This window comes from Fringilla coelebs (genome assembly GCF_963513975.1).
Source record: "Fringilla coelebs genome assembly, chromosome: 3".
Classification (NCBI taxonomy): domain Eukaryota; kingdom Metazoa; phylum Chordata; class Aves; order Passeriformes; family Fringillidae; genus Fringilla; species Fringilla coelebs.
In genome coordinates this window covers 507,667-520,384 of record NC_140030.1, presented here as the reverse complement: position 1 = coordinate 520,384, position 12,718 = coordinate 507,667, and the positions used below count along the sequence as shown (strand labels likewise).

Sequence of the window (12,718 nt, the reverse complement as noted above, 5' to 3'; positions counted from 1 at the left end):
CTACACTGGGTGGAGTGCCAGGGTGGTGGTTTGGGGTGTCCCCACCACGCTGGCATGGGGTGCCAGGCCATGGGTCAGGGTGTCCCCACCACGCTGGCATGGGGTGCCAGGCCATGGGTCAGGGTGTCCCCACCACGCTGGCATGGGGTGCCAGGCCATGGGTCAGGGTGTCCCCACCACGCTGGCATGGGGTGCCAGGCCATGGGTCAGGGTGTCCCCACCAGGCTGGCATGGGGTGCCAGGGCAATGGGTCAGGGTGTCCCCACCAGGCTGGCATGGGGTGCCAGGGCCATGGGTCAGGGTGTCCCTACGCTGGGTGGAGTGCCAGGGTGGTGGTTTGGGGTGTCCCCATACTGGTGTGGGGTGCCAGGCCATGGGTCAGGGTGTCCCCACCACACTGGCATGGGGTGCCAGGCCATGGATCAGGGTGTCCCCATGCTGTGTGGGGTGCCAGGGTGGTGGTTTGGGGTGTCCCCATGCTGGTGTGGGGTGCCAGGGTGGTGGTTTGGGGTGTCCCCATGCTGGTGTGGGGTGCTAGGGTGGTGGTTTGGGGTGTCCCCATGCTGTGTGGGGTGCCAGGGTGGTGGTTTGGGGTGTCCCCATGCTGTGTGGGGTGCCAGGGCGATGTCTCCCCTTCTCCCCCAGACATCTGCATCTCCTGCGGGAGCCTCAACGTGACCCTGGAGCACCCTCTGTTCATTGGGGGGATGTGCCAAAACTGCAAGGTACGGTGTGGGGCACGGCCTGGGGGGCTCACAGGGCGTGCCCTACCCTGAGCTGGGGTCCCCAGCGTCCCCAGGCCCGCGGTGACACCCCGTCTGTCCCCAGAACTGCTTCCTGGAGTGCGCCTACCAGTACGACGACGATGGCTACCAGTCCTACTGCACCATCTGCTGCGGCGGCCGGGAGGTCCTCATGTGTGGCAACAACAACTGCTGCAGGTGCCACGGGGCTGCCTGGGGGTGCCTGGGGGTGCCACAGGGCTGGGGTGCCATGGGGCTGCCTGGGGGTGCCATGGGGCTGGGGTGCCACGGGGCTGGGGTGCCATCGGGCTGGGGTGCCACGGGGCTGGGGTGCCACGGGGCTGGCTGGGGGTGCCACGGGGCTGGGGTGCCATGGGGCTCGGCTGCCATGGGGTTGGGGTGCCACGGGGCTGGCTGGGGGTGCGACAGGCTGGAGCTGCCACGGGGCTGCCTGGGGGTGCCACGGGGTTGGGGTGCCACGGGGCTGCCACAGGGCTGGCTGGGGTGCCACGGGGCTGCCTGGGGGTGCCACGGGGCTGGGCTGCCATGGGGTTGGGGTGCCACGGGGCTGCCTGGGGTGCCACGGGGCTGGGGTGCCACGGGGCTGGGGTGCCACGGGGCTGGGGTGCCATGGGGCTGGGGTGCCATGGGGCTGGCTGGGGTGCCATGGGGCTGGGGTGCCACGGGGCTGGCTGGGGTGCCACAGGGCTGGCTGGGGTGCCACGGGGCTGCCTGGGGGTGCCACGGGGCTGGGGTGCCACGGGGCTGCCACAGGGCTGGCTGGGGTGCCACGGGGCTGGGGTGCCACGGGGCTGGCTGGGGGTGCCGTGGGGCTGGGGTGCCACGGGGCTGGCTGGGGTGCCACGGGGCTGGGGTGCCATCGGGCTGGGGTGCCACGGGGTTGGGGTGCCACGGGGCTGGCTGGGGGTGCCACGGGGCTGGCTGGGGGTGCCACGGGGCTGGGGTGCCATGGGGCTGCCTGGGGGTGCCTGGGGCTGGGGGTGCCACAGGGCTGGGGTGCCACGGGGCTGGCTGGAGTGCCACGGGGCTGGGGTGCCATGGGGCTGGCTGGGGGTGCCATGGGGCTGGCTGGGGGTGCCACGGGGCTGGCTGGGGGTGCCATGGGGCTGGCGGGGGTGCCACGGGGTTGGGGTGCCACAGGGCTGGCTGGGGGTGCCACGGGGCTGGCTGGGGTGCCACGGGGCTGGCTGGGGGTGCCATGGGGCTGGCTGGGGTGCCACGGGGCTGGCTGGGGGTGCCACGGGGCTGGGGTGCCACGGGGTTGGGGTGCCACAGGGCTGGCTGGGGGTGCCACGGGGTTGGAGTGCCACGGGGCTGGGGTGCCATGGGGCTGGGGGTGCCACGGGGCTGGCTGGGGTGCCATGGGGCTGGGGTGCCATGGGGCTGGGGCTGCCTAGGGGTGCCACGGGGCTGGCTGGGGTGCCACGGGGCTGGGGTGCCACGGGGCTGGCTGGGGGTGCCATGGGGCTGGGCTGGAACCAGGCAGCTTCCACTGGGGCCCCACTCCTGTCTGCCCCAAGGCTGGGCGAGTTTGGTGTTGCCACATTCCTGCCATGTGTTTTGGTGATGCCGGTCCTGGTGTGGCACTGGGCAGTTTTGGTGATGAAACCTTTTGATAAAGGTTTGGTGGCGCCACAGTTTTGGCATAGGAGTTCATAGGAGTCCTAGTTTGGGGCTGGGATGTTGTGGCAGTGCTGTGGTGTGTGGCACAGAGCAGGAGGGTATGGTGGTGCCAGGGAGGTTCTGGTGGTGCCACTGTCCCCGTGGACATCAGGCTTTGATGTCCCAGTCTGAGTAGGATATGGTGATGCCACCGTCCCACCATGGTCAGTGATGTCAGTCCTGTGGGAGGTTCTGGTCCTGCCATGGAAATTTGGTGATGGCATTAAGGAAATGTCTCAGTCTGAGCATTCCTGAGCCTCCTGGGCTGTCACACTGCCAGTGCCAGGGACTGTCACCGCTGTGGCCAGAGCCCTGTGGCTGCAGATGGCCCAGCTGGGCTCCTCACAGCCCCATGCCCAGACCCTGTTTCCCCACTGGCTCCAGCCCAGCTTGCCAATGGCACAGTCTGAGATGTCTTGCTCAGTAAAGCCATTTATTTGTGGCACAGAAATACAAACACAGCCGAGCTGGTGCCTCCGAGGAGGAATCCCCACTAAAGAACCCCTGGGTTTTGTCCCCTCAGTGTCCCCCTCTGCAAGTCCCACTGTTCCTCCAGAGTCCTCAGCTGCTGTGCATCCACCTGGCTGGCAGGCAGCTCTCTATCTCCTTAGTTGTGTTATCTGGACTCCTGCTGGGTCTCTGTGTCCACTCACCCAGCCAGGCCACCCTTCCTCATCCTCTTTGTTATTCCAAAGCTCAGCAGTTCAGGCTGGGGCTCCACCCAGAGCTCAACCTCTGCAGCTCAGTCTGCATTTTAAACCCCTACCTGGACCAAATTTATTCACCTCAGGACCAAATCTGGGATATTTTGTGATGGGCATTACAAAATATCCTCATATCCAGTCCTGATGTGGAGCTAGAGAAGTGTTGGTAGTGCCGCAGACCTGGCATGGAAATTGGGTGCTGCCAGTCCTGCTGTGGGGCTTGGCAATGTTTTGGTGATGCCACAGCCCCAGCATGGAATGTTCTGGTGATGCTTCAGTGCTGGTGTAGGATTTCAGTGATGCCAGTCCTGGTTTGGGGCTGGGAGGATTTGTGATGTCCCCAGTGCAAGACTGGAAAGATTTTCATGGTGCCACATTCCTGCTGTGGGCTGTTGATAATGCCAGTCCTGCTCTGGGATGTTTTAATCATGCCTCAGTCTCCATGTGTAGGGTTGGGAGGTTTGGTAATGTTCTGCTCCAGGTGTGGGATTGGGGGGGTTTGGCAATGCCCTGGTCCTGCCTGGGTGGAGCTGGGAAGGTTCTGGTGATGCCACAGTCCTGGCACAGGGACTGGGTGATTCCAGGTCTGGTTTGGGACTGGGGAGGCTCTGGTGATGCCACAGTCCTGGCACAGGGACTGGGTGATGCCAGGTCTGGTTTGGGACTGGGGAGGTTCTGGTGGTGGCACGGTCCTGCCATGGGGTTCTGGGTGGTGCCAGGTCTGGTTTGGGGTGGTTCTGGTGATGCCACAGTCCTGGCACAGGGACTGGGTATTCCAGGTGTGGTGTGGGGCTGGGGAGGTTCTGGTGATGCCACAGTCCTGCCCTGGGGTTCTTGGTGATGCCAGGTCTGGTTTGGGGTGGTTCTGGTGATGCCACAGTCCTGCCATGGGGTTCTGGGTTATGCCAGGTCTGGTTTGGGGTGGTTCTGGTGATGCCACAGTCCTGGCACAGGGACTGGGTGATGCCAGGTCTGGTTTGGGACTGGGGAGGCTCTGGTGATGCCACAGTCCCGCTGTAGGGCTGGGGAGGTTTCAGTGATGCCGCAGTCGCAGTCCCTCTGTAGGGCTGGGGATGTTCTGGTGATGCTGCAGTCCTGCTCTGGGGTTCTGGTGATGCCACAGTCCTGGCACAGGGACTGGGTGATTCCAGGTGTGGTGTGGGGCTGGGGAGGTTCTGGTGGTGGCACAGTCCTGCTCTGGGGTTCTGGTGATGCCACAGTCCCGCTGTAGGGCTGGGGAGGTTTCAGTGATGCCACAGTCCTGCTGTAGGGCTGGGGAGGTTCTGGTGATGCCACAGTCCTGCTGTAGGGCTGGGGAGGTTCTGGTGATGCCACAGTCCTGCTGTAGGGCTGGGCCAAGCTTTGGCAGTGCCCAGTCCCAGCACAGAGCTGGGCAATGCCCGTGGTGTCAGACCAGGGGTGGGACTGGGCCGGTCTGAGGCCCCCAGCACAGGGGACGGCCCGGTCGTGCCCTGGAGCTGCCGAGCTCCCGGCGGTGCCCCGGCCCTGGCACCAGCCCCGTGCTGACCCTGGCTGCCCCCGTGCCAGGTGCTTCTGCGTGGAGTGCGTGGACCTGCTGGTGGGCCCGGGGGCGGCGCAGGCGGCCATCAAGGAGGACCCCTGGAACTGCTACATGTGCGGCCACAAGGGCGTCTACGGGCTGCTGCGGCGGCGCGAGGACTGGCCCTCGCGCCTCCAGATGTTCTTCGCCAACAACCACGACCAGGAGTTTGTGAGTGCCCCCTGCACTGACCCCCACCCTCCCCTCCCTGCTGATCCCCACTGACCCCCAGCCCCTCCCTGCTGACCCCCCAGCCCCTCCCCACTGACCCCCCAGCCCCCCCTCACTGACCCCAAGCCCTTCCTCGCTGACCCCCAGCCCCTCCCCTGACCCACTGACCCCAAGCTCTCCCTGCTGACCCCTCCCAGCCCCTGCTCTGCTGACCCCCAGCCCCTCCCCGCTAACCCTCAAGCCCTGACCCCCTCCCCACTGACCCCCAGCCCCTCCCCTGACCCACTGACCCCAAGCCCTTCCTCGCTGACCCCCAAGCCTTGCCCCACTGACCCCCAAGCCTTGCCCCACTGACCCCCAGCCCTTCCCCAGTCACCCCCAGCGCATCCCTGCTGACCCCCAGCCCCTCCTTGCCCTGCTGACCCCCTGCCCTGGCTCCAGGACCCCCCCAAGGTGTACCCGCCGGTGCCCGCTGAGAAGAGGAAGCCCATCCGGGTGCTCTCGCTCTTCGATGGCATCGCCACAGGTGGGTGGGGGTCCCAGCCCCGTGGACCTTGCAGGGTCCCACCAGGGCATGTGGGCTTTGATTGCTGGGGTGAGAGGGGCTGGTGGTCTCAGGCCATGGGGTGTGGGCAGGTCCATGGGTGTTCCCCTGGACAGGAATATGGGTGTTCCCCTGGACAGGTCCCTGGGTGCTCCCCTGGACAGGAATATGGGTGTTCCCCTGGGCAGGTCCCTGGGTGTTCCCGTGGATGTTCCCCTGGGTGTTCCCATGAGCAGGAATATGGGTGTTCCCCTGGACAGGAATATGGGTGTTCCCGTGGGCAGCCCCCACTGTCTGCTCCACCCCAGGGGTCACACACCAGGGGCGAGCAGGAAGGGGTCAGCTCTGGGGGTGGCACAGGTGGGGACGGGGCTGGGGGCCCGTTGTGCGTTGTGCCCACTCCCCATGGCTCCCCACAGGCCTGCTGGTGCTGAAGGACCTGGGCATCCAGGTGGACAGGTACATCGCCTCCGAGGTGTGCGAGGACTCCATCACCGTGGGCATGGTGAGGCACCAGGGCAAGATCATGTACGTCGGGGACGTCCGCAACGTCACCCAGAAACACGTAGGTGCCATCCTGACCCCCTCCCTGCCAGCACCAGGGCCCCCCCAGGGCCTTGGGGCAGCCCTCGGGCCCAGGCTGGGGGTGTCAGTCTGTCCTGAGCTGGACTCTGTGGTCCTGGTGGGTCCCTTCCCGCTCAGGGGGCTCGGCCACTCTAGCTGCTCTGTGAAGGCCCCGACAAAGCAGGAATGATGAGGAGAGCTCCCTCTCTTATCAGAAGGCTAATTAATTGCTTTATTATATTGTATTGTTCTATACATCTAAAACTGAACCTGCCAAGCACTCAAGCCTGCACACAACTGCTCACACTGCTCTGAATGTCGTGACTGTCCCCCGACAGTCCTGAGACACACACACACACACCTGGGCCTGATGGGCAAGGAAACAAAGCACCGTGACTTTGGGTAAACAATCTCATTAATGCATTCTACTTTTGCACAAACACGGGCACAGCAAATGATAAGAATTGTGTTTTCTTTCTGAGGTTCAGAGAATGTGAATCCCAGAAATATTTTTGGGAAGAACTGTGCCTTGCTTTTCTCTGTGAAGAGAAACGTGGGGCTCCAAGCCGCCATGGTGCCCCTGTGCCCCGGGCTGTGGCCGTGCCTGGCTCACCTGGGCTCTCCTTTCCCTCCTGCAGATACAGGAGTGGGGCCCCTTTGATCTGGTCATCGGGGGGAGCCCCTGCAACGACCTGTCCATCGTCAACCCGGCCAGGAAGGGTCTCTACGGTAGGAGAGGGCTGGGGCTCCCCGGGGTGGGGCTGGCCCCCCAGGGCTGACAGAGACCCCAGCCCTTAGCCCAGCCCTCCTGTCTCCTCGCAGAGGGCACTGGGCGCCTCTTCTTCGAGTTCTACCGCCTGCTGCACGAAGCCCGGCCCAAGGAGGGCGACGACCGGCCCTTCTTCTGGCTCTTCGAGAACGTGGTGGCCATGGGCGTCAGCGACAAGAGGGACATCTCGCGCTTCCTGGAGGTCAGTGCCCGCCTGGGGTCCCCCCCTCCGGCCCTGGGACCCCCGGGTCCCGCCCCCACGGCTGCCCAGCCCCACTGGCGCTAACCCCGGTGACCCCTCTGCCTCCCTCAGTCCAATCCCGTCATGATCGATGCCAAAGAAGTGTCTGCAGCACACCGGGCACGCTACTTCTGGGGGAACCTGCCGGGCATGAACAGGTGAGCAGCCCAAAGTGAGCCCCTGGCTGGCTCCGGGAGGGTGGGCTGTGCTCCTGGTCCCTCCCTCAGCCCAGCTGTGGCTCTGGGGGTCCCCGACCCTGGTCAGGGCTGGGCAAGAGCAGGACTCTGACAAAGAGGTGGTGGCACACCCTGGAAACCTGTGGTGGTTCCCCCTTGGGGTGGCTGGTCCTGTCCCAGGGGGGTGGCACTGAGCTGTCCTTTGTGTCCCTCTTGGATGTTGGCTGTGGTGGCCCACAGCTAGTGGCCACAGAGGGGCTCCCAGAGGAATTGCTTTGTGCCCATTTCCTGCCACACACCCCCAAAACAAGCCGTGGCCACCTTGTGAGCCCCACAAATCCCAGCTGGAGCCCTGCCCCGTGCCCACGGTGGGGGAGGACAGCATGGGGACACGGTGCTGCCGCCCCCTGCCCACCGTCTGTTCCCCCCAGGCCACTCGCATCCACCGTCAATGATAAGCTGGAGCTGCAGGAGTGCCTGGAGCACGGCAGGATAGCAAAGGTCAGCCCGGGCTGGGGGGTGAGGGGGCCTCAAGGGGCAGGAGCGGGGTCCCAGCGCTGTCAGCAGCAGGGTGGGGGTTCCGGGAGGGATCAGTGGTGGCTCCCAGGTGGGAGTTGCCCACCTGGTGCCCTGGGGGCTCCATCCCAGCCCAGCCTGACCAGCCCGTGCCTCTTGCAGTTCAGCAAAGTGCGAACCATCACCACTCGCTCCAACTCCATCAAGCAGGGCAAGGACCAGCACTTCCCCGTGTTCATGAACGAGAAGGAGGACATCCTGTGGTGCACGGAGATGGAGAGGTAGGGCGGGGGGCCCCGGGCAGGGCGCTGGCTCCCGCCCACGCCACACCCCGACCCGCAGCCAACGTCACCTTCGGCTGGGTTCAGGGTGTCCCCAGCTGGCTGCGGGGTCCCAGACAGCACAGCCCTGTTCGGGACAGGCTGCCCCAGCTGCCAAGCAGTTCTTGGCCACAGGCAGCCTTAGCAAGCTTAAGTGATCTCAGCTCTTTAGTGATTATCGGCTCATTGTGAATTCGGCCCTTCAGCTTGCTAGGTGCCTGGGCAGGCAGAGGAGACGGCAGTGTGGGGTTCCACAGCCATGTCTTTATTGATTCTTCTGCAAAGGTTCCCAGGGACAGCTCTTCTGCCCGAGCTGGGCAAAAGCAGCTCTTTATATGGGGTACAGGGGGATCAGAAATTGTCCAACGGCAAAGGTTAAAGGAAAGTGACCTGTAGGGTTACAGAGAGATAAGCAAGGCTCCAAAGGTGGAAGAGGGGCTTTGAGCCCATTCACCACGACTTGGCATTTCCTACCTTAGGCTGCTGAATGCCACAGAGGTACTGCAGGACTGGTGCCTGCTGCACTGACCCCTCCCTGTCCCCTGTGTCCCGCAGGGTGTTCGGCTTCCCCGTGCACTACACGGACGTGTCCAACATGAGCCGCCTGGCCCGGCAGAGACTGCTCGGCAGGTCCTGGAGCGTGCCGGTGATCCGCCACCTCTTCGCGCCCCTGAAGGAATACTTTGCCTGCGTTTAGAGATGGGCAGGAACTGGCCACACACGGAGCGAGTCGGTAACAAACCCATCCACGCCATGAGAAGTGAACACACGGAATGAGAGAAGAGTCAGCACCCAGAAGAGAGACGGGATTTCGCAGCCCGACGGGAACCCAGCACACGTCTCCCCGAGCGAAAGGGGTCGGTGTCCTCTCCGGAATTTCCCAGGATCAGCTTTAGCTATTTAAAAACAAACAAAAACCACAAGAAGCAAACAAAAAGACGAAGCCAGCGAAAGCAAACAAGCGACGATGAAACTGAAGAAAAAAAAAAAAAAAGAAGAAAAAGAAAAGAAACCAAAACCTTTTTTTTTTTTTTTTTTGGGTAACCTTTTAATTTTCCGCTCTTTTCTGGCTGGGTTTTCCCGTCGGTTTGGTTTCCACTTCTCGGAGCAGCGGGGCGAGACGAGACGCCGTCGCCAGCGCTGCTCTCGGAGAGGGGGAAACGGCAGCGGGAAAGCCCAGCGGGGAGGGAGGCGGAGGCAAAGGAGACCCTGCTCTGCTCCGAGACCCGCTCCGAGACCGCTCCGCTCCGTCCGCGCCAGCGCCCGGCCGGCCCGGCCCCGGCCCCGGCGGCTGCGCCTCGCTCTGTTCCACCAGCACCGCTCTCCGGTGACATGGAGCCAACCCGGCAGGGAGGCCGGGAACACACACACCACACACACACCTTTTCTACAGTATTTTGGGTGCCTACCACACGGGGAACCTTGAAGAGAGCAGATCCTAGAAGCCGCTGTTACCTCTTGTTTACAGTTTATATATATATGATAGATATGAGATATAGATATATATATATATAAAAGGTACTGTTACTACTGTACAACCTGACTTCATAATGGTGCTTTACACAGCGGGGTGAGTCGAGACATCAGCTTCCACGTTGCCTTACGTGCCGGGCCTTTCCGAGCGAGCGGCAGGGCCGGGGCGGCCGGGCGGAAGCGTCTCCATCCCGAGTCATGCAATAACCTTTTTCTGTCCCGAACGGAAGCGCCTCGGCGGTGCCCCCCTGCCCCGCCGGCGCCACCCCACAGCGTACTGGTGCTCTTCTGCGTACGTGGTGTCCGGCAGGGCCCGCGCCGGGCGTGCCCCGGTGCCCCGGCGGCGGCGGGGGGTGCTGCCCCCCGGCCGCGCTTCTCGCCCGCCGGGGCGGCGCGGGGCACGGCGCCGCGGACGGGCTCCGGCCGAGGGCGGCGGCGGGGACGCCGGCAGGGCAGGGGGGACGGAGCGGCGCCCGTGCCGGAGCGCGGCCGGGGCGCTTTCGGCATGGCGCGGGGATGGCCGCGGCTCCCGGACCCTGGTGCTACATCCGCGGGGCCGGGCTGGCGGCAGGGGGGCGATGCCCCGGCGAGCCGGGACGGGACCCCGGCGGCGTCACCGCGGCCGCCGGGCCATCGCTCCCCTGCCCACGCGCGGTTCGGAGCGAGCGCGTCCCCTCGGTGACCGGGCACCGCGGCGGCGGCGGCGGCGGTGTCGGTGTCGGTGTCGGTGCTGGCGGCCCCGGCCGCAGGGGCCGGGAGCCGCGGTGTGAGCAGAGCGCGGGCAGGTGCTGGCAGTGCGGTGGATGGTGCTATGCTCCGGCGGCCCGGTGCGGCCCCGGCGGGGCAGGGACTGGTGCTAGGGCGCGGGGAGGCTCCCGGGGGCCCGGGCCCGTCGCTGTCTCTTCTCTAACTGTGAAAGGTGCGGGCCCGGGGCCGCGCTCGCTGCGGGGTGCTGGCTAATGGCAGCGAGCCGCGGCCCGCGCGCCCCGAGGTGCTGGGACCGACGGCGGCGGGGGCGGCCGCGGGGCCCCCACTCCCCTCCCTCCTGGTGCTACTGGGGGCTCGGGGGCCCCTCTGGGTGCGGGGGGCACGGGGAGCTGAGCCGGCGCCGGCGGCCGCGGTGGGGGCACCGCGGGGCCTGGCTTTGCCGGGTGTGAGGGGGGCGAGGCGGGGGCGCCGGCCCCGGGCTCCGGGCTCCCGCTCGCTCCCGGGGCCGGGTGGCACGGGATGGCACGGCATGGCACGGCATGGCGCAGGACCGCTGCCCCGGGCACGGGTCCTGCCTGCCTGCTGCTGGCTGAGCCCTCGTGGCCCCACGAGCCCGTCTGTGGGGCTGCCGTGGCCCCGGGTGTCCTGTGTGGGGCACGGTGGGCACCGCGGGTCCTGCATGGCCCTGCAGCGCTGCCGCAGGTCCTGCATGGCTCCGTGCCCCTGGCCGCAGGTCCTGCATGGCTCCGTGCCCCTGCCTGTGGGTCCTGCACGGATCCACTGCACCAGCTGTGGGTCCTGCATGGCTCCACTGCACCGGCTGTGGGTCCTGCACAGTCCCACAGACCTGGGTGTGAGTGCTGCATGGCTCTGCAGCGCTGCTGCAGGTCCTGCATGGCTCCGTGCCCCTGGCTGTGGGTCCTGCACGGATCCACTGCACCGGCTGTGGGTCCTGCACGGACCCACTGCGCTGGCTGTGGGTCCTGCATGGATCCACTGCGCCGGCTGTGGGTCCTGCACAGTCCCACAGGCCTGGCTGCGAGTGCTGCACGGCCCTGCAGTGCCAAATGCAGGCCCTGCACTGCTGATTGCAGGCCCTGCGTGGCCTCGCTGTGGCAAAGGCAGGGCCTGCATTGCCCTGTGGCGCTGGGTGCTGATCCTGCATGGCCTTGAGGTGCTGGGTGCTGGTCCTGCACGGCCCTGCCACATTGTTGGCAGGTCCTGCACGGCTCTGTGGCACTGGGTGCTGACCCTGCGTGGTCCTGCAGCTCTGGGTGCAGGTCCTGCACGACCCTGTGGCTCTGGGTGCTGACCCTGTGCAGTCCTGCAGCTCTGGGTGCAGGTCCTGCACGGCTCTGCAGCTCTGGGTGCTGACCCTGCATGGCCCTGCAGCTCTGGGTGCAGGTCCTGCACGGTCCTGCAGCTCTGGCTGCTGGTCCTGCACGGCTCTGTGGCTCTGGGTGCAGGTCCTGCACGGTCCTGCAGCTCTGGGTGCAGGTCCTGCGTGGCCCTGCAGCTCTGGGTGCTGACCCTGCACGGTCCTGCAGCTCCGGGTGCTGACCCTGTGCAGTCCTGCAGCTCTGGGTGCTGGTCCTGCACGGCCCTGCAGCTCCAGGTGCTGACCCTGCGTGGCCCTGCAGCTCCAGGTGCTGACCCTGCGTGGCCCTGCAGCTCTGGGTGCTGACCCTGCACGGTCCTGCAGCTCTGGGTGCAGATCCTGCACGGTCCTGCAGCTCCGGGTGCTGACCCTGCGTGGCCCTGCAGCTCTGGGTGCAGGTCCTGCACAGTCCTGCAGCTCTGGGTGCAGATCCTGCACAGTCCTGCAGCTCTGGGTGCTGACCCTGCACGGTCCTGCAGCTCCGGGTGCTGACCCTGCGTGGCCCTGCAGCTCTGGGTGCTGACCCTGCATGGCCCTGCAGCTCCAGGTGCTGACCCTGTGCAGTCCTGCAGCTCTGGGTGCAGGTCCTGCGTGGCCCTGCAGCTCGGGGTGCCGGTGCTGCCCCGTCCTGCGGCACTGCCCGCGGGTCCTGCACGGCCACGCTCTGGGTTCGGGGGTCCCGGCGGACCCCCGGCTCAGCCCAGCCCTGCAGCTCCTCCTGGGACCCCCCTGGCCCTGCTGCACCTTTGGGGGCCGGGTCCCAGCAGGGGCTGCGGCGCGGGGCCGGTGCCGGTGCCGGTGCCGGTGCCGGTGCCGGTGGGGAGCGGTTCCTGCTGGGAGCAGGTGCCGGCGGCGGTGGGGACCGTGGGGATGCCTGGGGCAAGAGTTCAGTTTTTAACGTACCCGACTCACGTCTTTTTTTAAAAAACAACCAGACAAATTCTGTTGCACAGCCCTAGATGAAAACTCAAAACAACACAGCAAGGCCTGAATTCCTTAAGATCCGCCGAGGGAGTGGGGACAAACACGGTGCTAAAACATTTTATTAAAAATATATATTGTTAAATTAAGTCTGCTGTCTGGACAATGACTGTTTTGTTTCTCGTAGTGGAGTTTCAAAGAGCACTATTATTTTACTCTTATATATTATTATTAAAAAAAAAAAAC

At 65.3% G+C, this 12,718-nt stretch overlaps 1 protein-coding gene across 2 annotated transcripts in view; it reads left to right on the top strand.

Moving 5' to 3' along the window:
* DNMT3A (DNA methyltransferase 3 alpha) overlaps window positions 1-9,770 on the top strand; it is a 50,242-nt gene extending 40,472 nt beyond the window's left edge. For both annotated transcript variants that reach the window (XM_084202817.1, XM_084202816.1), the window contains exons 13-23: window positions 646-725; window positions 829-941; window positions 4,679-4,862; window positions 5,304-5,388; window positions 5,826-5,971; window positions 6,609-6,699; window positions 6,793-6,941; window positions 7,053-7,138; window positions 7,588-7,657; window positions 7,835-7,953; window positions 8,548-9,770. In XM_084202817.1, the coding sequence (XP_084058943.1) occupies window positions 646-725; window positions 829-941; window positions 4,679-4,862; window positions 5,304-5,388; window positions 5,826-5,971; window positions 6,609-6,699; window positions 6,793-6,941; window positions 7,053-7,138; window positions 7,588-7,657; window positions 7,835-7,953; window positions 8,548-8,689 (1,265 nt within the window). In that variant the 3' untranslated portion in view covers window positions 8,690-9,770. The remainder of the gene's footprint in view (window positions 1-645; window positions 726-828; window positions 942-4,678; window positions 4,863-5,303; window positions 5,389-5,825; window positions 5,972-6,608; window positions 6,700-6,792; window positions 6,942-7,052; window positions 7,139-7,587; window positions 7,658-7,834; window positions 7,954-8,547) is intronic.
* Window positions 9,771-12,718: the final 2,948 nt, after the last annotated feature.